The sequence below is a fragment of the Sturnira hondurensis genome, unplaced genomic scaffold (assembly GCF_014824575.4).
Source record: "Sturnira hondurensis isolate 20B ecotype Veracruz unplaced genomic scaffold, ASM1482457v3 Scaffold0022215, whole genome shotgun sequence".
In the NCBI taxonomy this organism is placed as follows: domain Eukaryota; kingdom Metazoa; phylum Chordata; class Mammalia; order Chiroptera; family Phyllostomidae; genus Sturnira; species Sturnira hondurensis.
The window spans coordinates 2,446,720-2,468,146 of NW_028094846.1; the positions used below are offsets into that span (position 1 = coordinate 2,446,720).

Consider the following 21,427-nt stretch of genomic DNA (forward strand, 5'->3'; position numbering starts at 1 on the left):
CGGTCTGTGGCCCTACGCCTGGGGTCTCAGACCGCATCCAGGCGCCCCAGGTCTTGTCACGGTGTATTTGGAATACACTTGCAGGACTTGCTCAGACAGGCCTTGAGCAAGTCCTGACCCGAGACGCACGCCTCGGCCCTGTGTCCCTCCGCCATCTCTGGCCTCATTGCCCACGCTCCGTGCAGAGTCGGGGGACCAGCGGGGCCTCAGGGAGGGCGAGCTCGGTCACATGTCACACTTGACCAGGGACATGTAATTTATTTTAAAACTAAAGCCTTTTGAAAGATGGCTTTTTATCTTGTGTATGAAACCATAAAGTGCTCGCATTTCTGATGGGGTTGGTTGGACCGAGGAACGCTAACCAGCGCTCAGAGCTTTACTCACTGGAGCCGGTTTGCATGGAGGTCGTTGGAAGTCGGCCACCTGCACTGGAAAAGTTATGGGGTTTACCAGGTGCTTCTAGGTGGGCGACATCAGGTGAAGTCCTGTGCCAGAGATGCGGCTCTGACAGATTAGACAGTTCCCCTTCCCTGATCCCCGTCCAGCTCGGGGTCACTAGATTCGTCAGGCCTTGCGGCTCTTTCAGAACCAAGACAGACCTGCAGCTGGTGACAAGACCGCACTCTGACTAAGGACAGTGGTCATCGGGGGGCTGCCCTTTTCCAGCCGGGCCGAGGGGGAGTCCGGTCCAGCGGGTGCGTCCTTGGGCCTCTCCCGGGCAGTATTAACGTTCTGCTTCCGCCTGGCGGGGGTTTGTCCGTAGCTCTTGCTTCTGGTGGCTCTCTTCCAATAACGTCACTGGATGCGACTGGGAACCTGGTCTTTGCCAACGCGGGAGGAGCCCCCAACATCGTGACTGCCCCTCTGTTCCTGAATCCCCAGAACCTCTCTCTGCTCACCAGCAACCCCGTCAGCCTGGTCTCCGCCGCCGCAGCCTCCGCGGGGAGCTCTGCGCCCGTCGCCAGCCTTCACGCCGCCTCCACCTCCACCGAGTCCATCCAGAACTCTCTCTTCACAGTGGCCTCTGCCAGCGGGGCTGCGTCCACCACCACCACCGCCTCCAAGGCGCAGTGAGCGGCTGCCGCCCGCCTCTTCCACACGCAGTGCGATCGGGCTGCCGGCCAGGCCGTGGCCGCTGGTGCGGCGGGCCCTCCTGCTTCGGGGAGAGGGTGAGGGAGAGGAGAGGAGAGGAGACACGTGCCGGAAGAGAAGGATGGAGACCGGACAACATTTGCCTAATTTTGTAATAAAACACTGTCTTTTCAGGATTGCTTCATGGATCGGAGAACTTTCTAATGAAAAATTTAAAAAAAAAAGCAGAAACAAAAAAACCAAAAACAAACAAAAAATAAGTGAAAGGACTACTCACTACTTATCGTTTGCGGCAGTCAGGACGGCAGCGAAGGTGGGTTACCATTCCAGTGTAGGAAGGGGCTCTTGTTTGTCTAAATTCCTTTTTTTCTTAAAAAAATCATTTTTATGGGTCTGTTGTATAGGCCATTGAGTCCTAACAAGGTGTTTATAATAGTATCAATTGTGTTGGGGGTTCCTTTCTTAGCTGGTACAACTTAGGCCCGTGTTACTGTATCTCTACTATTACCGTCGTGGTGGTTTTTATGCGTATGTAGTTTGGATGTGTTTGTCTCTCGCTCCTGGATCCTGTGTCAGTGAGCCCCCACGCTGTGGGAGGGGCTATGCGGTTGGGGGGACTTGCGTTCTCAGCTGCAAAATGTTCTTGCTGGTTTCCTTGCCCCTGATGACTCTTACAGAGGTCCTGGGACGTGATTTTCTTTTGCCACTTATGCAAGAGGCTCGGGGCGGAAGCTGAGGGTGGTGTGTGCAGACGCCCCACTGCCCACGCCCCTGTCAGGTGGTGCCTTCGGAGCCCTCTGCGTGGGAAGGGGCTCCTGCTGGACTGTGGCTCTCACTTGGATCCTGAAAGACCCCAGGCTGGGGCCCCAGGTCCACCGGTGCCGCTCCTGCTCCCGCCTCCTGCAGGGCTCAAGTGCAGGTGGGCCGTGGCCCCGCGGGCAAAGACTACTGCAGACGCCCGACCCGGTGGCTCTCCTGACTTCCGTCTCCTGAGAAGTGCTCCTGCTGTTGCTGTGTGTGTGTCTGTCCCACTGTGTGGGAGAGTTCTGTGCAGACTGCTCCGACCGGCCTAGCCTGGGACGAACGGACGTGCCGAGACTGGGGTGCGCCTCCCCCCTCTGTTTTCTGATGGAGCCCTGCTGGACTGTCCTCCCTCAGTGACTGGCCTCCAGGAGGGCTGGTGAGCGGAGTCCGAGGTTGCTGCCCCTTCTCCTCTGGCCACAGACTTCCTTTTCCCCAGGTGGCTTGTAGACCTGTGCCCGAGACGGTCCTTGTCCTCTGGTGGACTAGGCACGTGCTTGCTGCTGTGGGTCTCAGAGCAGGGACTCCACACACCGTGCGGGGGTCGCTGCGGGGCTCGCCTGGGCTGGTCAGTGACGCCCTGTGAGGCGGGTCTAAGGTCAGCAAGGTCTCTGGGCAGGCGGGGGTGGGGGTGGCGAGCTTGTGGCACCATTTGCGGGTGTTTCTGGGCTGAGAGACTGAGCCCCAGGAAAGGAAGAGTTCCTGCAGCAGGTGAAGAGGGGCGAGGCCCCAGGGGAGTCGGAGCCCTTTCCGCCCTGTCCTGTTGTGCATGTAGCATCTGCCCCAGAACCACAGGGGGCGCCGTTGCCTCTCCGACTCAGGCGAGCCCCCGCCGGCCAGCATCCGAGGTGCCCGCTGACCTCGCCCGTCCGAGCCCACACTGCCCGATTTCCAGCCACGGGCTGCGGGCTGGCAGGTTGCTCCGTTCCGGTCGCTGGGCCGTGGGGGGGGGTGGGGTTCTGCACACTCGGGTCTCCGTGGCGTGGGGAGGGGCCCAGCAAGCAGACACGGCGTGCGTGCGTGTTTGCGATCGTCCAGGTTGGGGGTGGCTGAAGTTCGAAGGCCAGAAACACTTTTGTCCCTCGTCGGTTCCTTTGTTGCTCTGTCTCCCCGTCGTACTTCACTAAGTGTGCCCCCCGCCCCCATCTGCAGGCGCCTCCCAAGTCAGCGGCCCGCAAGCTGGGAGACAGCAGGCGTCCACCTGCCTTCTCCACGTGTGGTGTGTGTTTATGTTGTGTTTTTTTTAACTAAGCTTGAACCAAAGCCAATTTTAGCTGCTGCTGTACTGATGGGCTAGTTTATGTCGGGCGGTTCAGACCCACTGAGGAGTTAGATGCTACTGACAATTTCTTTTTCATTGTCTTTATTAATTTTATGTAAAAGTTGCTGCTTCTTTTAATCTTTTATGTTGGTAAATTGTACTATCCTCTGGGCAGACGTGAACTTGAGTTCTCGCTAGTTTAGTTCGTGTGGTGTGTGAACAGAGTGGCAGTGGCAGTGACACACTTTTCCCCCACGCCCGCTGCCCCCTGACGCAGTTCAGCGTGGTCCCTTCTCCTGACTCGTCTCTCGAGCAGTCTGTGCCCGTGGTTGTAGGACTGTCGATCCTCCCGCCGCTGCCCGTGAGGGTCTCTCTGGAGGGGGCAGGTTCAGAGGCAGTGTTCAGGGAGGGGGTGCGGGTGCCCCCAGTACTGGGTTAGAGGCGATAGCATTAATTTCCCAAAGTGGCTACCAAAGGAAGCCTCGAGTCCCGAGGGACTGGAGCCCAAAGGCTAAGAAGAGGGACGAGGACAGGCTGCGTCCTTCCGTTTCCCTGTGTGGCTCGGAGGACGCTCCCTCTCCCGACTGTGGTTCCCAGGCGACTGGAGCATTTACAGAAATACTCAACTTCAGCCACCAGGGCGATGGCCTTCTGTCCCTGGCCTTGTCCATCCCCTCCATCAGTTCGGGAGAAGGGATCCTGCCAGGGACCCCCACGAGGACACCCAAGCCTGAAACCGGCTTGGAAACCTGCATTTAAAAGAAGTAAATTCTTAGACAAAGCTAACTGACTTTTTCTGTTATTTAAAAACAAGCTGCAAGAGGAAAGCTGCACTTACACACGCCTGTCCATCGTGTGGAACACTAACAGCTGGTCGCTGGCCGTGGGACGGAGATAGACCCCTGCCCCGTCCCAGGCGGCCCGCTGGCCGCGCTGCTCCCTGCTCGGCCGGTCTGCGCCCGTCTCCCTCTGCCTCGCCTTCCACTGCCTCGAAGAGTTTTCTGTGTGGAATGAACCTCCGAAGCCAGCTGCTCAGACCTAGCATTAGACTCCTCGTGGGGGGAGTCTGGAAATTAGGGGGCATCTGACCACAAAGAGGTGTCAGTCCAAGTTCTTGTGCTTCTGGGAGGAAGGGCCAGGTGGGCCGTTGCAGCTCAGCACACCCGTCTCCTGGCTTCCCCGTGTCTGTGCTGATTTCACTTCCCCCCTGGGATTGGCTAGCGCATTAAACCAAAGACTAGATCTGGTGCGTGCGTCGTGGCCCTGCGCCGGCCCACGGGGATGGGCCCTCCCTGGGCAGTGGCGAGCGGCCCGTCCACCTGGCTGCGCACAGCGGTGCACTCGGCCAGGAACCCCAGCTGTGCCCCGGGCAGGTCTGATCGGAGCGGAAGGGCCAAGGAGGTGGGTCGGGCTCCTGGCTGCGGAAGTGAGCCGAGTGCCAGGTCGTTTGAGTGCGGCTCCCTGTGCAGGTCCCAGAAGTCGTCCCCGTCTGTGTGCAGTCTCGTGCACGCTCCCTGTGCTTACTTCACGAGGAAGCTCGGTCCTGACCCCGTTTATGCAGCTCATCGTCAGAGCGTGGCCCCAGGGCCCCACTGCCGTCCGTGTGCGGTCGCACCTGTGTGTGCGCCACGGTGGTGTTGCTAGAGACTGCAGTCTTTCTTTAGAGGGGAGATGGGGCTGATTTAAAAATTTCAGTGAGATTATCTTGCCGGTTGGTTCTCCATAATTCATTGTTGGGGGGAAGAAGCACAATTATACCTCTTTGTTAAAAATATTATTTTTGCCCTATTTTCCTTCATTCATTTGTGAAGGCAGAGAAAACCTTCTGTATTACCCAGAAGCACAGATACTTGCTTGATACAATATTTAAATTCAACCCAATCTTTAACATTAAATTTTTTATTTAAGTTGCTAGGAAAGCTGGCTACATTTGCAAATATGGGACATTAACGTAGACTTCCAGAGTTATACATGCTGGTAGTAAAGATGGCAATTAGTGTGTGATAACCGCGTGGCCCGCCGAAGAAACTCATTGCAGTCATAATCCAGAGTTGTCGCCAAGCCACGACTCCCTCCCAGAACTTTCCTCACCAGGTGGACAGTGAATGCATCGGGCCAGAAAGACGGGGCCTCGGGCGGGCAGGGAAAAGTGGGGGCCTCGGGCGGTGCGTGGGTGGTGGCGGCTGCGACTCAAGGACCCAGGGCTGCAGAAGAGACCCCGCGGCGGCGAGAGGGCCTGGCCGGCGCTTTCCATTCAGTCAGCTCAGAGCAGGCGCCCCTTCCAACCGTGTTAATAGAACCGAGAGGGTGAGCAGGCCAAAGATCGAATTTTAGGGTTACTCTAGTGAGAAAGGACGATCGATCTGGTCGTAACCATTGTGGGTTCACGTGTGTGTGTGTGTGTGTGTGTGTGTGTGAAAAGCATTCACTGTGTGACATTGTTCATAGCCCTGCCATTTTGAAGTCATTTCCATCTTTAGACAGTTTGAGGACAACACTTAATGAAACGGTCCCTCTTCCTTAGTGCTCACCTTACTTTTGAGAAGGATAACAAGCCCCTGCGGCCCTGCGGGACCTCGGACCGGCCTCGCAGAGGCAGCACACACCAGGCACTGGGCTGAGGTGGGGGCCTGGCCCACTCACCCCTAGAGGCGGACCGAGCCCCGTCAGCCTCACCCTTCTCTTTACCCAAAGACGTTGTGGGGGGTGCCCTGAGTTTCCTGGGCAGCCGTTTGCAACGGTTCTGCCCATGGGCAGGGGTGTTTCTTGGAGCTGCCCGCTTCACACCCAGACTCCCACGTGGCTTGTGCGCGGCGCTGCTCACTGCCCCGGCCTCCCACCCGCGGGGCCTCCTGCCCTTGGCCTCAGCCAGACGCAGAAGCCTGTGAGGAACAAGGTGGGGCTGGGGTCTGGTCTCCTTTCCTCCTTTCTCCCTTCTCTCTTGGAATGGCGACACCCTCGTCTGTGAGAGTGACGCTGGAGGGCAGCAGTGAGCTCCGGCACCTCCGTGAAATACCTCAGCATAGGTTAGCATTGTTGCAGAACTGGTTTAAACCCAAAACCAAATAGATAAGAAGAAAGAACTTTATACGTAGTGGGAGTAACTCTAGCTGTAGCACTTAGGTAGTGCGTGTGTGTTCTGACTGATGCTCTGCGTGTCAGGTCCTGTCTGTAGGCGACAGCGCGTGGGGGGCGGGGGGCGAGGTGACTAGGTGCGGAGGGAAACTGTTGCTGTGGTGTCTGTTTTCCTGTGTCTGACTTGCCAAAGGAGGTGGTGCCGTCCCTCTGGGTGGAGGGTCCACTGGCCTCACCTGTGGTCTGGCCTGCAGGGCCACCCGCAGGTTCAGGGTCCCCTTGGGCATCAATGTCGCTTGCTCTGCCTGCTTGTGCCCCCAGACCGACCCTGCTGGCCTCTCCTAAGGTCTTTCACCCCCCCGCCCCGTAGCAGACTTGAGGGCAGAGATGCACACGCGCAAGTGGCCGCAAGTGCCCCTTTGAACTTGGAGGGAAGCAGCCGGAGTGCAGGGCTTGGGAGGTGGGGGTGGGGTAGGCTCTTCCCTCCCAAGTCGAGTTGTTGGACGCTGTGCTAGCAGCTGGCACCACCAGCCCGGGCTTCCTTTCCTCCTGCCAAGGCCAGTCTGCCCACACCAAAAACACAAACAGAACACCAAACCAAGGGGTGGACGCTGACCTGCTTCCTCCCACCTTTGAAGGGTGGTGGCCTCTGGGGATGGTTGGCAGGTGAGACTGAGGGGTATGTTATTGTTTCGGGGAGGGTGTGCACATTCCGGAAAAGCAAAGAGACCTCAGCCCAAGCTTCGGGCAGGCTGGCTTGGCTCCCTGGGGTGTGTCCCAGGAAGGCCATTTGCAAAAGGGACCCAGAACCTCACAGGGCGTCAGGGGTCGGGCGTGGCTGCCAGAGACACAGCTGGTCCTTGCTCATCCTCACACTTCCTGGACAGGCAGCGGACTGGGAGCCAACAGCCCACGTTTGGGACCGCTTGCCTTTTGTCCCTTCCATGCCCCCTTCCCTGTGTTGTGAAGGGGGCCTTGGGGGCTGTCCCGGCTTGGGAAGAGTGTCCTTCGTCCACTCTGCAGGTCTGAGGGGCAGGTGGGGCTGCCCAGGGCTGCCGTGAGGTTTCTCAGAGCTGTGGGAAATTGGGGGGGGGGGGCGGGGTGAGGGGTGGAATTGTTCATTTCCCTGCATCTAACATTCGCAGAGTCAGGGCAGCCGGTCTGAGTTCAGGCGACGTTTCGATGCACTGTCGTTCTGTCCCTTGTAGAGGGTGAGCATTGTCGAGAGCAGGGTGATGTGGGAAGCCATGAGGCTGCCCTTGGCCCTCCGGGGCGTTGTTCCAGGGCGTCCTGACAGCTGAGCTCCGGGAGTGGAGGAGCGTGTTGTCCCAGGCACCGCTGCTGGGACCCAGACAAGGAGAGAGGGGCAAGAAATGTATCGCTCTTTTAATACTCTTGCAAGACTGTGAGGCTGTCGGACTTCACGAAAGCTTTTCTGACGGGCCTGTTTGGATGCCACGTGGAAGGGTGTCTGCACCGTGTGACTTTCCAGACCTCTGGGCAGGCTGCGGGGCGTGGGAGATGGAAGCACTTGACGTGGGGCTAAGGGGAAACCAGCTTGCTCAGTGGACGCCACTTTGGTTGCAGAATGAGACCCCCAGGGCCCGGAGAGGGTGTACGCCCTCTGCGACCCTCTGGGTCCCTGGGTCTGCCCACCCTACACAGGGCTCCGCCACCCTGCACCACTGTCCGGCTCAAACGTGGGGCCCTCTGAGATGGTTCGGACCCCAAACCTAGGTCCCCTCGAAGAAACATTGAGGTCTGCTTGGAAGTCCCCCTGGGACTCCTTTGTCACTTGTGTGTTGCAGTGCTCGGTGGGCCATGTCCACTCCGCTGAGTGCAGCCAAGGGACCCTGAGTTCAGACAGCGCGCCCCGAAGCCTGCAGGCAGGTGGCACTGCTCCAGGTGAGGTGTTCAGGCGCTTCTGCACAGCTGGGTCCTCAGAGGGACAGGACAGCCAGGTGTGGACAGGACCCTGTGCTGCCCGGGGCCCCCCACGTCTCTGTGGGAGCCATGTGGCAGGAAAATCAATGCACTTTCAGAGGGTGATGGTTTTGTTAGTGAGGGACAGACCTGTGGTAGGCCAGCTGCCCTGTCCCGTTCTGACCTGCATGGGCCTGCGTGGGGTGTGCTTCGCCCCCTGTGCTGCGAACTTGAGACCGGCCACCTCTGTGACGTGGCCTTTCTGCAGCCTGCACTGTCGGCCCTGGGGCTAGGTCTGGGGGAGATAGATGGACTTGCAGCCCCTTAACTCTGGGGAGCAGGCCTGTGTGCACCCCTCACCCTCCGTGGATATGTCACCTCCCCCATTAGGCTGTCCATCTGTCCCCTCATCCGTGGTGGCAGCCAGGGCTGGGCGAGTGAGCGCAGGCATTTCCCCACTGCAGCCCAGGACCGCCGTAAACCTCATTCCAGCTCATGACTGAGGAGCTCGCTTTGACTGTCTCTAAACCCCAGGGTTGCCAAGCCTGCCCTCCCTCCCAGAGCCCTGCCGAGCTCTGACCGGTAGCACCAGGGGCCTCTGGCACCTCTGTATGCCGCTGCTGGAAAGCCACTGCGAACTGAGGGCAAATTGCAATCTTCTGTTTCTCTTTGTTGCAAGGGGTCTGCACAGGTCTCCACCTGCAGCCCCTACCGCCTTCGGGGGCTGGCCAGCTGCGCCCCCTCTCTGACCGCTGGTCACACACCAGCTCCTGCCCTTGCCTTCCCACTCTGCTGCGTGTCAGGACCTTGGGTGGGAGGGACAGCACCAAAGAGGCCCCTTGGCGCCGACTGCTGCACACACATCTCACTGTCGTTCCTTTGATGTGACCGAAGGAGATCCAGATATTTAAGTTGTTGTCGTTGTCGTCGTTATAAGTTGACAATCTCGCGTCTCACGGCTTCCGGGAGCTGCGCCCACGCCCAGCCCTTCCCTTTGAATGTAGCTCAGCCTCAACCCCACTCCGCGTTGGAGGGCGCCGCCCGTCTTCATGTCGCCGCCGCTGCTGCCGTTTGCCAGGGAGGGTGGTTTCTTTGTTTGGTTTTGTTTTGTTTTTTAAATTTCCAGCCAAAACCAAAGATTTCTTAATGATTGTATAAACTCAAAACAAACAAAAAAAACCAAAGAGAAGGGCAGTCTTCTGTGCCGACCTGGTCTGTGGCGCTCTGGCTCGCAGTGCAGCGGGGCTGGCAGGCCGCCGCCCTCCCCATCAGGTTTGCAGAGGTGCACATCGGGCCCCGGCCGACTCGTTACCGCGCCGTGGAACAGCCTGGCATTTCAGCAGACAAACCCACCGAGCAGCCGTCCACCCACAGCCGCCACGGCCACAGCAGGGCCTGGCCTGGGACTGGGGGTGGGCTGGAGACTTTGGCGCAGGCCTGGCTGCTCTGCCGGGTGCTAACCTTTGGGCGCTGGCCAGGCGTGTGCCCAGGGCCCTGGAGCCTTCTGTCCCTGTCCCTTTCCCGGGACACTTGGAGGTGGCCATCCCGGGTGTGAGAAGTGTGCAGGCGATCGCGGAGCTGTCACCCCCAACGTAGCTGGTCCCCTTTCTGCACTGTGCAACTATGCATCCTCTGTCCCGACCTTCTGTGCTAGGTAGATGCCTGTGGCTTTTTACCGGGGGGCGGGGGGTGCAAGCAAAGGGGCTTTTTACACAGACCTTTTTACTCTCGGTTGATTGGGGGGGTTGGTTCTAGGGTCCCACAAGCTCTATCCCAAAGCAGAATCCAAATGTTGATGGATAACGTCAGCCTGACGCGGATACCAAAGATGACTTCCGTCCCGCAAAACCTTAGACTCGTGTGTCACGTGCGCTTCCCAGCACTCACGCCGCTAGTCTGACCTCAGAAATTCCAAAGCTTAGATGTATATTTTGGTATATTCCTGGGATATTAAAAATGTCGCTTAACTTGTCGTTTGTTTAGTGTAAAGTCATAGCATGGAGGTAACTGAACTGTCCTACCCTTGGTAGTTTGAAATAATAGTATTTTTGTATGTTTGGGGTGTGGTCTCTGTGTGTGTTAACATAACAGTTCTCACTGCCTGGGTGTTCACGGTAACAAAGACAATGAAAGCCTCTGAGTGTACATGCTGTTCAGTAATAAACTTCCACGTTCAACCTGGAGTGCTGATTCGCTGATTCCTGCTCCCAGCTGGGGCTTTGTTCTGTTTTAAAGACACAGTGATTGTGTTTTTCTGACGCTGTTTTCTTTCTGCCTTTAAGTGACTTCCCCGCCTTTTTCTTTTCCTGCTATGTTTTCTAAACGTTGATTCAGGGGTGCTTTCCCACTGTCGTCAGGGGAAGGACACAGGGCGGGACTGGCCCCCTGGGCCTCCCCAAGCCTCTGGTTTCGTGTACTTGACAATGTGAGTTGGAGGTCCCTGGTGTGGAGACTCCCAATGCGTGCAAACGATTCTTCCCAGCACTGTCCGGCAGCTGTCACAAGGCGGTGGCGGCCCCAGGGTCCTGGGCTGGGAGTCCTTCCACGTCTCCTCAGAGTGACTTTGCTGTCCGGGTGGCCGTCTTACGGCCCCTCACTGCAGCCCCACCACACCCGAGTAGCTATTCCCCCCACCAGAGGAATATTTGATAAAACTCAGCTGATAACTTGGAATCGGGGGCTCCATTGTCTGGGTCCCCAGGAAACACAAGCAGCTTCTCATTTGGGGGGACTCACTGACCTCTCCCTAGGCCTGAGGAGTCGGGGGGTGGGTAGGGTGTGAGTGGTGCTGTCTCCTTAAAAGTCCCCTTCCTGTGACCCCCCTCCCCAGGCTGCGTGCAGGGCTGCAGGCTCGGGAGAGGCTGTGCGTGGCAGTGAGTGGCGGAAAGCCTAGGTTCTGTGTAGGCGTGTCTGTCTGCTGTATTTTATAGATATGAACTCCGACTGTAACTGTACAGTTCATTTCTGTTGTAAAACACCATTAAACCATTTTCCAAGTGTTCCCATGTTGTCCTGAGTTTCTTTGACAGTGTTGGGTCAAGACTTGGGTACTGCACACCCCACTCCCCCTGGTCTGGGGGGGTGGGCAGGAGCCAGCAGTCGGGGGCTTTTCAGACCAACAAACAGCCCCTGATGGACCCCGCGAGGGGGCTCTCCAAAGACCCCTTTTCCCTGGGAACTTGACCACAGAACTGACACCGAACTCGGCTTTGCCTGTGTCACTGTTTGCGCTGCCCAAGCACACCCAGCAGAGCCCTCCCGCTGGATCTGCTCCGCGAGCAGTGTCTCCAGGCTGCTGTGGACCACAGGACGGGGGGACTGTGCCCTCACAGGGGGGCCCTGCCACGACTGCCGCTCTGGGAGGGGCTGTCTCACAGGTGCCCACTGGATGTGGCGTACATACTCCTTGAGTTAGGGGGCAGCTGTCGGCCACTGGGCTCAGCCGGAGGGCACTGGAGTCCTCTCCCCACCCTTCTCCAGCCCCACCTCTTGTATTTACAGCTTGCAGTTAAGTGGGTGATATTATTCCCTTAAAACTGTTCCAAGTTTTCGACAGGAATCCTGTTTGGTAGAGATGCTGGTGTGCTCACCGGGGTGATGAGGACTTTGGAAGGCAGAGCCCACTGGCCACACCCTCAGGAGGCAGGAAACAGGGCCAGCGCGATTCTGGGGTCCCGGCGCTCTTCCTGGAAGGTGGGTGTGCCCTGACCCACTTGCGGTGGCCTGTGGACCCTGCGACTTGCCCACCAGAGGGGAGTTCTCTTGCTGCTGCCTTTTCTCTCCAACTGCAAGGGCCCCTCTCACCTTGGCTCTGGGGCTCTGTCTGTCAGGATGTCACTCGGTCCCCTCCCAGGGTGCCCCTCTCTGTGGTCGTCCTGCATGCAGCACCCTCCCCCGGCTCTGCCCCCCTCACCTTGCCTCCAAATTCTTGACACAGTAGATCACACTCCCTCATGTCAAGCCGCACCGGCCACCCAGCTCAGCAGACCTGGAACTAGAGCGCCGCGTGAGGCTTCCTGGGCCTGACCAGCAGGTGGGCCCCCGCCTGCCTTTGGAGAGCCCATGAGAGAGGGCCCAGCACAGCCAGGGGCGCCGGCTCAAGTGGGGGAAGTGCATCTGAGGCCTTCCCGCCCCTGGAGGTCACCCCCACCCCAGCCCTCCCGACTCCTCTGCACATCCTAGCAGCGGCTCTCGCCCCCCCCCCCCGCCCCCAGATGTCCTGGTGCTGCTGAGGGTTGTTGAGTCCTTTCAGAGGCTGGGGCTGAGACCAGGGGCAAAATGTTAGTTAAATCCCTAACCCTATAATGATCCCTGATACTTCTCTCTCCTCCCCGGGGGCTCGCCAGGTGCGGGGACAGAGGAGCTGCTGGGAGCAGTGACGTGTGTGCCTGGCAGCGGCGCTCGTCATTGCGGTCGGGGTCCCAGACGCTTGGACCCCGGACAGCCCTGACCAGCTACTTGTTTGGACAAGTGAAGGCTCGGGTCCCAAAGCCTTTGCCCAACACCGGCCGGTGGGCTGACGAGTTAGGCCCTACCCACAGCCCCTGCCAGGAGGGGGCAGGCCACCTGCCGTTTGTGAGGGGACCGACCCCCTGCCCTCTGTCCTCCTCTGCCCTCCCAGATCCCGGGAGCCTGAGGTTTGTGCTGTGTCATCGGCGCTGTCCCCACGTCCCCGACACCCTCTGAGGGCAGTGCTGTGTGTCCCCGGCGCCTGAGTGCTGCGCAGCCCCTGGGGCTTGTCTCACCCCACGGCCGGCACCACGCTGAGCCCAGCCCGCAGGGCCCCTCTTCCCTCACCGTCTGCCCCCCTGCTGGTGGCAGGCCAGTCCCCAGGAACTGCCGAAATAAAGCTCGGCCTAAAGCAGCGGTTTCACCAAAGCGTTTATTAGGCAAAGAGGTGGCTTTAGCAAACCGACATAAGTTCAACCTGGCCAAGCAGAGGGTGTCCATCCGGGCCCCTGTCCTCCGGGATCTCTGTGGGTCCAGGTGGTGTGACTCTTCCCTGCAGGCCTGCACAGCGACGTGTGTGCCCTGAACTCAGTGTGACGGGCACCAGTGCCCAGGACACACATGGCCTTGGCCCCACTGTGGCCTCCCCGCCCGGTCACGCTCAGTGCCAACACGGGGTTTTACACCAGTTCGCTCCTGGCAGACTCCCCGTGAAGGCAGACGGGTGAGTTCCTCCTTCAGCCCCAGGGTGTCTGGCCCCAGCCACAGTGTGTGAGGGGGGCGCCAGCTGAGGGAGTCTGGGGCCCCTGGGGCTCCAGAACCTCCGCACTGTTGGCCCAGCCCCTCACAGGAGGCTGTGGCCCCCTGGCCCCCTTGCGAGCTGTCAAGCGGGGTTGGGGGATGGACGGCTGACAACGGAAGCCAAATTTACAGCATTGTAAACGGACAGCACAGGACAGACTGTTCGGTGGGGGCGACGTGCCGGGCTGCACTGGGGTTTTTCCAAACAGCTCGGCTGGGGGCAGTGCCCACCCTGCCCCCACCCTCCAGGCAGGAGCCGAAGTCCCCGAACAGAAGACTGAGGACTCCTGGGCTCCTAGAGGACAGGCCACAGCCCAGGGACGCTCCCTCTTACAGGGCACCAGGCGACGTCCTGTGAGTGAAGGGCTGGGAGTGGAAGGGACCAAACGGTCACGGTGGTGCGAGGCGTCCTGTTCTGGAAGAGGAAGACTTCGGTGGTGAGGGGTGCGAGCCGGGTCAGAAACGGTTTGTCCTGGGCCTTACAGTCTCCGTGTCTGCAGGGCTGGCCTGTGGGCGTGCACCCAGCCACTAGCGAGGGGGCAGTGTCTGCATGTGGAGGGCGTCGTAGGTGTCCTTGGTGGCCGGGCTGAGCCCCTGGGGACAGGAAGTCAGAAAAGGCAGTGGGCCAGAGCCCGTCTGGACAGGAACCCATTGGGCCAACAAGAAGTGTCCACCCATCTCCGGAGGCCCAGGGACCAGGCCCTTGTTCCCGGCGGCGGGGGGGACAGTGGTGTCCCCACTGGGCATGGCCAGGAACAGCCCCTCTCCTGCTGAACCCCCACTGCATTCCGCAGCACTGTGCCCAGCCAGCCTCTGCCGCCTCTTCCTAGGCCACACCGCCACAGCTCCGTCTGCCAGGACACAGGCAGGCTGTTCTCAGCCACATCCCAGGGCCCCTATGATATCACGGCGACTGGGGCCAGCCTGTCAGAGTGGAGTCAGTGAGGGGACCAAGCTGGGACCTGGCCAGGGCAGCCAGTGGTAGGCAGCGGTGAGAGGAGACCCCTGGGGTGACATTTGTGTAGTCATCTCCCGATGTGCATAAACCAGCCACCTCGCTGCGGCACTTCCTTGTCAAACTCATTGCCGTTCTCGATTTTCTCCATTTAGCCTCCCCACCCGTCCTGCCATCCTCCGAGCTCTGAGGCTCCGAGGCGAGCGGCTGCACGGGCCGGGTGGTGGCCCGGGGCCGGATGGCACAGCCCCAGGCAATGGCTGCTTGGCTCCAGGGGTCAGTGCCCAGAACGCCCCAGCCCCCAAGGGTAACCCTGTCAGGTGCCTGAATGCTGGGACCCCAGCCCCCCCACCCACCGCTCTCCCTGACCAGTTGTCACTTCCCTCCCCGGCCGGGGGGCCATCAGGGAAGGAGGTGCTGGTGGGCCTCGAGGTGCGAGGTGAGCCCTTACCTGGTAGAGGCCGTCGTGCCCCTTGCCTCTGCGGCGCTGGTTCTGCGGGGAAGAAGGGGGAGGGGGCGGGTCAGGCCTTCAGCCGTGGCTTCCGCCCCCTCGAGGGCACTGGTCAGGCCCCGGCCTCTGCAGAGGGAGGGTGGGACCAGGCTCCACTGGGCCCTGCCCAGGTTTGCTCTGCCCACTCAGATCCACGCAGACGCCCGGTTCCAGGGGTCCGCGCCACGCTGCCTGCCACTGGAATACACAGGCCTCCACACAGCCCTTGTGGTTCCTGGCTGGTCACTGAAGCTGCGGGAGCAGCAGCTCCATGGGGTCACTAGCCCTGACCGCAGAGTCTGTCCCAGCTCTAGGTCCTCTGTGACCAGAGCCTGCGGTGCCACAGGCCCCCCATGTCAGTAGTGACAGACCTGCACTGCTGGGACCAGGCTCAGGCCCCCTGGCATCGGGGCCTGGTTCTGAATCCTCCAGGGCTCCGGCCCCTCAGCGGTGTCCTCTGCGTGCCAGGTGGGGAGGAGTGGGTTAACCTTCGCCCCCGCGGTCACCACGAGGCTTCAGCAGGTGGTGTGGATGGGCCGGGGAGGCCAGGAGGTTCCTCGTGGAGCCCGCCCCCGCCCCCACCCCCCAGTCCTCGGGTTTGCAAGCCAGCGGCACCCACCTCGGGTTTCATCCCGATCTCGCTGTAGGCCTCAGCCATCTTCTCCCGCTGCAGCGCCTGGAGGGGGGAGCATGGGACACGGGTCCCCGACTGCAGCAGACTCGGTGCCCCTCCCACACCAGGCCTCTCGGTTCCCAAGTTGGGGGGTCCTTATTCACTCGTCTGCCAAGAGCCAGCTCCCACCCACTCTTACCTCCTCAGCCCTCGGGTGGGGCTCTGGCTGCCAGCCCTTTGCCTGGAGCTGAGCAGCTTGGGAGGGCGAGACACAGGGTCCCAGCCACGGGACACGGGCAGGGGACCCACTCGGGGCTCACCGGGCCCCAGAATCATGCGTTTGAGCCCATTGTCAACCAGCTGCAGGGGGGCAGGGGTGCCTCTTCCCAGGCCTCCCCCAGGCCCCCGCTTTGTGGCAGACCCAGAGTGACGTCTGTAAACAGTGTCGGGCCCACTGGGATGGTGAGGTCGGCCTCCCCGTGAAGGGTGTGAAGGGCCACACGGGGGAATGGGAGCCCTCGGAGGGCCCGCCCAGCCTGACTTGCAGGCTCCGCCTCCATGACCCCCAGGACCTGCACCATGGGCTGGGGCCGAGGGACAGGAGGCCCGGGGATGACAGGAGGGGACCCTCCCGCAGCCCCACTCACGTTGTAGAGGCCTTCGTGTGGGTTCTTCCTCCTCTGCTGGCAGAGACAGGCAAGGGTCAGGTGTGGGGCTGTCGTGCTGGGGACAGCGGCCCCGCCCACCCCGCCCTCTGTGGGCCCCTCACAGTCCCCTGCACACAGCCCAGCCGTGTCTGGGCTGGCTGGGTGTCTGCTGGTAGCCCGTCCCCTGGCCGACACACTCGCCCCCGTAGCACAAGCGTACAAGTGAGGCCTTCGCTGAAGGTGCAAAGCACCAAGCACCCCCACTGGGAGCGCGCCAGCCGCTGCTCAGCAGGACCCACCGCCCCGTCCGGCCCCACCCGCTCACCCCTCCTGGTCCAGGTAAGGAGAGAGGGGTTGGGGGTTGGGGCAGGGTGTCAAGCACATGGATGGGGTCCCCCCATTCTAACAAGAGCACACCCTGCACAGCTCAGATGGGGGTGCTGGGGGGAACATCAGTGTCCCCGCTGGTGTCAGGCAGGATGGTCCCGGCCTCATCCAGCTCCTGCCCTGGCACAGCAGGGGGACAGAGCCACCCGGTGACCACACTCTCAGGGGGACCCAGCATCCAGAACCCCTTCCCACATGGCTCTCTTGGTCTGTCCCCCTGGGGCAGACGGTGCCACTGGGAGCGCATCTCAGGGGCCTGGGGAGCAGTCTGGGGGCTCGGGGAGCTTGGGCAGGAGGGCAGTGCTGCTCCCACCGCGTGCGTGTGTGCGTGTGTGCGTGCACGCGTGCGCTGGCACACTGATGCAGCCCTGGGGGCGGGGCCAGCCGGAGAGGGACCTCCAGCTGTTCTGGGCCCAGGTCCCTCGCAGGCAGGGTCCGGGGCAGTGACGGTGTGTGCTGGTGGCCCTGAAGGGTCCTCCCACCAGTCCCCGCCCCTCCCACCCCCACCCCTATGCGCACACACTGGCACAGGCAGAAATAAGACAGTCCTACCTGTTTTCCTCCCATCTCAGGGTCCCGCCCGCGCCTCTTATCCAGCACGTCATACTCCTCTCTCCGCCCCAGGTTGAGCTCCTGAAACAGGAACGTGTCAGGGGCGGGGTGGGGGTACCTCCGGGGAGCCCTGGGGGCTCTGAGAGAGCAGCAGGGACTGGGGGTGGCAATAACTGGTCTCTCGGGTCGTGTTACCACGGGTGGGGGGGTGGTCACTGACTGCACGGGGGTCCGCCGCAGGGGAGGAGCCTGACAGCCCCGTCCTGTGCGCGCCCACACCGCGCAGAGTGGGCCTTTCCAGTGCCCAGTCCTTAGAGCCTGTTGGCCTCACAGCACCCGCCGGCACAGGCGTATTACTGCCTGGGTTTCCCGGGGTGCAGTGGAGGACGCCCCTTCTCCCTGCTGGCCGTGCCTGCCCGAGGCCCCCAGGGCCCCGCAGGCTGCTCGGCCAAGCGGACTCACATTGTAGAGCTGACCTGGGCCCTGGCCCTGGGCCTGCGCCTCCGCGTCCGCACTCTGGCTGAACTGGAAGAGAGGGGACAGCACAGCGTGAGTGCCCCGGCGGGGCCACCACCTCGCTCCGCTGCCTGGTGGCCCAGTCTGAGCCCCACTGCTCCTGGCCCCCACCCCACACAGGGACATGAGCAGCACCGTGCTGGCCCTGGCAGACTTCAGGTCACCCCGCGCAGTGCCCTCCCCAGTTCCGTGTCCAGCAGAATATTCCCAGGCCCTTTCTCCCAGCATCTCGGAGGACAGACCCATGGTGGCCCCGTGGCTGCGTCAGGTCCCAGTCCTGTGCTGCCTGCGTCCCGCCTGGCCCTGGTGGAGGGTCCTGAGGACCTACACAGGGTGCATTCAAGCCGCTCCTTTCCTGCTCCCCCCTCAGCCGGAGACTGCCAGGCTCTGCAGGTCAGAGCCCCGGGGCAGGGGAGGACACCTAGGGTGGCTCATTCAGACGTTAAAAAGAAAGTCCGCACAACTCTGCTTTTCCAATAAAACAGCCAAGTTTCAACTCCCAAACAGCTTGGGTTGGGGTGCTGCAGTGAGAACAGGGCTGGGATCTCCTTCCCGGTCAGACCTCCCTCGTCCTCCGCCCACCAGGGCCGCTCCAGCCCCCGCTCCTCCAAGAAACCCAGGCCCTGTGAGGCACCATGGAAACCCAGCTGGGGCCAAACTTCCCACTTCCTGCCAGGGACCTGTGCAGGCAGATGGACAGTGGACTTGGGGAGAGACCCAAGTAGAAGGCCATTTCCTTCCAGCAGTACCTGCTTCCCCCCACCAAGACCTTGGTGTCACATGTCAACGCTCCTCACTAAACTGGCCAGTACCGGGGTCCCCAGCCCACCCAATGTGCCCACTGGGCTGGTCCCTGCTCAGCCTGTGGACACCAAGCCATAGGTACAACCCATGCTCAAGACTTTGCGAGACCATGGACCCTCTGAACATCCACGGACCGGGGGCCACACCCTCCCCCAGAGACAGGGGCGCCCACCTTCGCTCTCAGGAACAGGGCGGTGATGATGATGCCGTAGATGAAGAGGATCCCATCCAACAGGTAGCAGAGTTTGGGGTCCAGCAAGCCGAAGCTCTGTGCGTCTGTGCCAGGAGAAGAGACCTGTTAGCCAGGCCCCGGTGACAGGCATGTCCCCAGCTCCTCTCTGACCCCAACGCCCCTCCCACCCCCTTGGACCAGCTCCTGGGAAAACCTCACCTGTCCCTGTAGCACTGTGATACCTGGTGGGGCCACAGAGCTGGGAGGAAAGTGGAAATGGGAGATGGGGGGCAAGTGAGGCTGCCCCTGTGCTCAGGACAGCCGCCTGGGCACCACCGGGGCAGCTGTGCCTGAGCCCCACGGGCACCACGGACTCTGGAAGCCTCTGCCCCCTCAGTGTAGGGGTGTGGCTCCCTGAGGCCCCCCACAGGGACAGGACGGGAGTGAAGGTCAGATGAGGACATTCCAGCCTCTGCTGTCACTAGAACTTCGAGGGTCTGGGTGCCTCCTCCCTCCCTCCCTGACCCCAGTGTCCTCGGTACCAGGGACCAAGCAGCCCGCCCTCAACCCCCACCGCTGCCCAGGGCAGTGGGGTCCTGTGCTGGCTCCCCTCCCGGGCCGAGCGGTCTCATGAACAGCAGAGCAAGGAACCTTGGGGGCCCTCCCCACCCGGACCCCTGGCCTTCTGCTCACGCAGGCCGTTCGAGGCCTCAGCCCCGCACTGTGCGCCTCACGCACCTGCTCTCCCTGACCATTGCGTCCATGTCTGTGCTGTTCCCTCTGCACAGTCTCCCTTTCCGTCCCTGCACACCCCCCCCAACTGGGGACCAAGCGAGGCAGCCACACAGAGCCGCTCAGAGGCCCTTTCGCNGGGGGGGGGGGGGGGGGGGGGGGCGGGGCCGGGGGGGGCCTGTCCCGCATCAACCCTTGTGTGCCTGCCTGCAGGAGAGTGGGTTTGGTTGGCCCTGGCGCTGGAGTCCCGGGCGGCTGGGGAAGGGGCCGCCGAGGATGTTCAGGGTAAAGAAAAGTTAGATTGTATGTGCAAGCTCACAGAACTGTGAGTGAGGGGGCGCGGACTGGAGCCTAGACAGTCCTTCCTACTAGGGACCTGTGCGGCGACTCACCCCGCACCACTGGGCGCAGCGTCTGGCCGGCTCCCACCCTCTGCCTGGTGTTTCAGGCGCGCGGGTGCCAGGTGCGCCCGGGCGGCGGTCGGTCCTGAGGGCGAGGCGCCCTCTGGTGGCCGCTGCGGGAGTGGCTACTGTGCCCTGGAGCGCCGCCGTCTTATCCCTCCCATCTGCGACTTGGGAGCAAGTTATTCACCCTCTTAAGCGTCTTCTCCTGTTGAACTCGGTGGAAATGGTAACATTTCCTCTGTGTTCACTCTGTGCCAGATCCCACTTTAATGCAGTCATGGTGAGACCCCCGCAGCAGCACGCCGCGGGGACTGAGGCCCAGAGAACTTCAGGGTGCCCAGCAGCCCACACAGTGGGGGGCTGCCTGAGATGCAGCGTGCCCCGCTTTTCCCTCCTCCGCGGGGCCCTGCCCCCTTCACAGGGGCGACGCTCGGCCCCTCCCACAGGCCGCCCCAGAGCCACACACCCCCTGCGCCGCCCCGCCCCGTGAATCACTCTGTCCTCAAACCTTTGACTCCCTAATTCAGGGCCCCTCCCTGCCGGGGCAGCTGGTAGCCTTGTAAACTCCGTGAAGTCCCTGCTCAGAGGCCACTGGCGACCCCTTTCCTGGGAGCGGAGCCCAGACCCCTGTCGGGGCCACACCAGCCCCCTGATCCACTTGCCTCCCGACTCAGGCCCGGTCCTTCCCGCCCCGTCCCTGCACCCGGTGTCTGCCGGTGGGGCTGGTCCAGCCCTCGGGTTCCTCATGGACATTCAGGGCAGGAGCTTGAGTCCTGCCAAGCGCCCCACAGACAAAACGCGAGTGGGTCAGGTCTATCGCACCTCCAACCTCCCCACCCCCGCCCCGGCTGTTAGTGCTGCAGGTAAGAGCGGGGGGTGGGGGGGGGCGCTGCCTCCTCTCCACCGGCCCGCCCTCCTGCCCCCGTTCCGCGTGCACTGCGTGCAGGACAGACAGCCACCGGGCACGGTGGGATTCTCAGGGGAGAAGCCACCCTCTCCCCTCAGAGGCCACCAAAACCGAGGTAATCGTTTCTCTTAGGACCGGAGAGGAGGGGCCATGGGCGATTTATGGGGGTGGTTGGGATTCAGAGGGAGGCCTGGGAGAAAAATTGCTTGGCTACCTGTCACATAAAATGAGAACAGAAAACTTACTGGACAGTAAATCCAGAACAAATACGAAGCAATGTTTCCCTGGGTTGTGCAGAGCAGGCGCGGTGGGGGAGGGGAACTGGGCGCCTCCCCAGAGGTGAGTGATGGGGCTGGTTGTCTCCTGTCTGAAGAGCAGCTTCATTTTGTGATGACAGGTGTGGTGTGCCCAGGGTGGAGGGTAGGGACCTCCCTCCGCCTGGTCCAGCAGTGCATGTGCTGGGAGTGGCTGGGCCTGAGCAAGGTGGGGGGAGCCCAGAGAGTTCCATGAGGAGCCCAGGGCCAAGTTCAATGATGTCACTGATTAAATATTCATTGGGCCTCTGCTTGGTGTGTGTGTGGGGGGGTGGGATATTGAATTAGAAAGCCTGGGCTGGGTGTCAGGTGGGTTTTGTCCCTTCCCCTCCCACCAGGTAGGGCAAGTCACCTCCCATCTCCTGGCCTCAGTTTCTCCATCTGTAAAATGGAGGGCAATCATGTCTACTCTCAGGGCTGGGTGAGACCCTGAGGTCAGCTGCATGCAAGGGCACCCTGCGCCCAGCTGAGCTGTGGGGTGAGGTCCGGCCCGAGCGGCCTCTGCCCCTGCGACCAGAGCCTCTGCACCCCC

At 61.4% G+C, this 21,427-nt stretch overlaps 2 protein-coding genes across 8 annotated transcripts in view; one reads left to right on the forward strand and one right to left on the reverse strand.

Annotated features, from left to right (window-relative positions):
• The window catches only part of POU2F1 (POU class 2 homeobox 1), a 107,468-nt gene extending 96,325 nt beyond the window's left edge, over nt 1-11,143 (forward strand). For 5 of the 6 annotated variants that reach the window (XM_037035302.1, XM_037035307.1, XM_037035303.1 and 2 more), the window contains 2 exons: nt 764-1,128; nt 10,553-10,564. In XM_037035302.1, the coding sequence (XP_036891197.1) occupies nt 764-1,074 (311 nt within the window). In that variant the 3' untranslated portion in view covers nt 1,075-1,128; nt 10,553-10,564. Of the gene's footprint in view, nt 1-763; nt 1,129-10,552 lie in introns of all 6 variants that reach the window. The other variant, XM_037035304.1, reaches the window with a different exon arrangement.
• A 2,310-nt stretch (nt 11,144-13,453) lies between these two features.
• CD247 (CD247 molecule) overlaps nt 13,454-21,427 on the reverse strand; it is a 60,833-nt gene continuing 52,859 nt past the window's right edge. The window contains exons 2-8 of one of the 2 annotated variants that reach the window (XM_037035308.1): nt 18,539-18,642; nt 17,509-17,571; nt 17,047-17,127; nt 16,108-16,143; nt 15,467-15,523; nt 14,809-14,850; nt 13,454-13,996 (exon numbers count right to left, since the gene is read on the reverse strand). In XM_037035308.1, coding sequence (XP_036891203.1) covers nt 13,931-13,996; nt 14,809-14,850; nt 15,467-15,523; nt 16,108-16,143; nt 17,047-17,127; nt 17,509-17,571; nt 18,539-18,642 — 449 coding nt within the window. In that variant the 3' untranslated portion in view covers nt 13,454-13,930. The remainder of the gene's footprint in view (nt 13,997-14,808; nt 14,851-15,466; nt 15,524-16,107; nt 16,144-17,046; nt 17,128-17,508; nt 17,572-18,538; nt 18,643-21,427) is intronic. The other variant, XM_037035309.1, reaches the window with a different exon arrangement.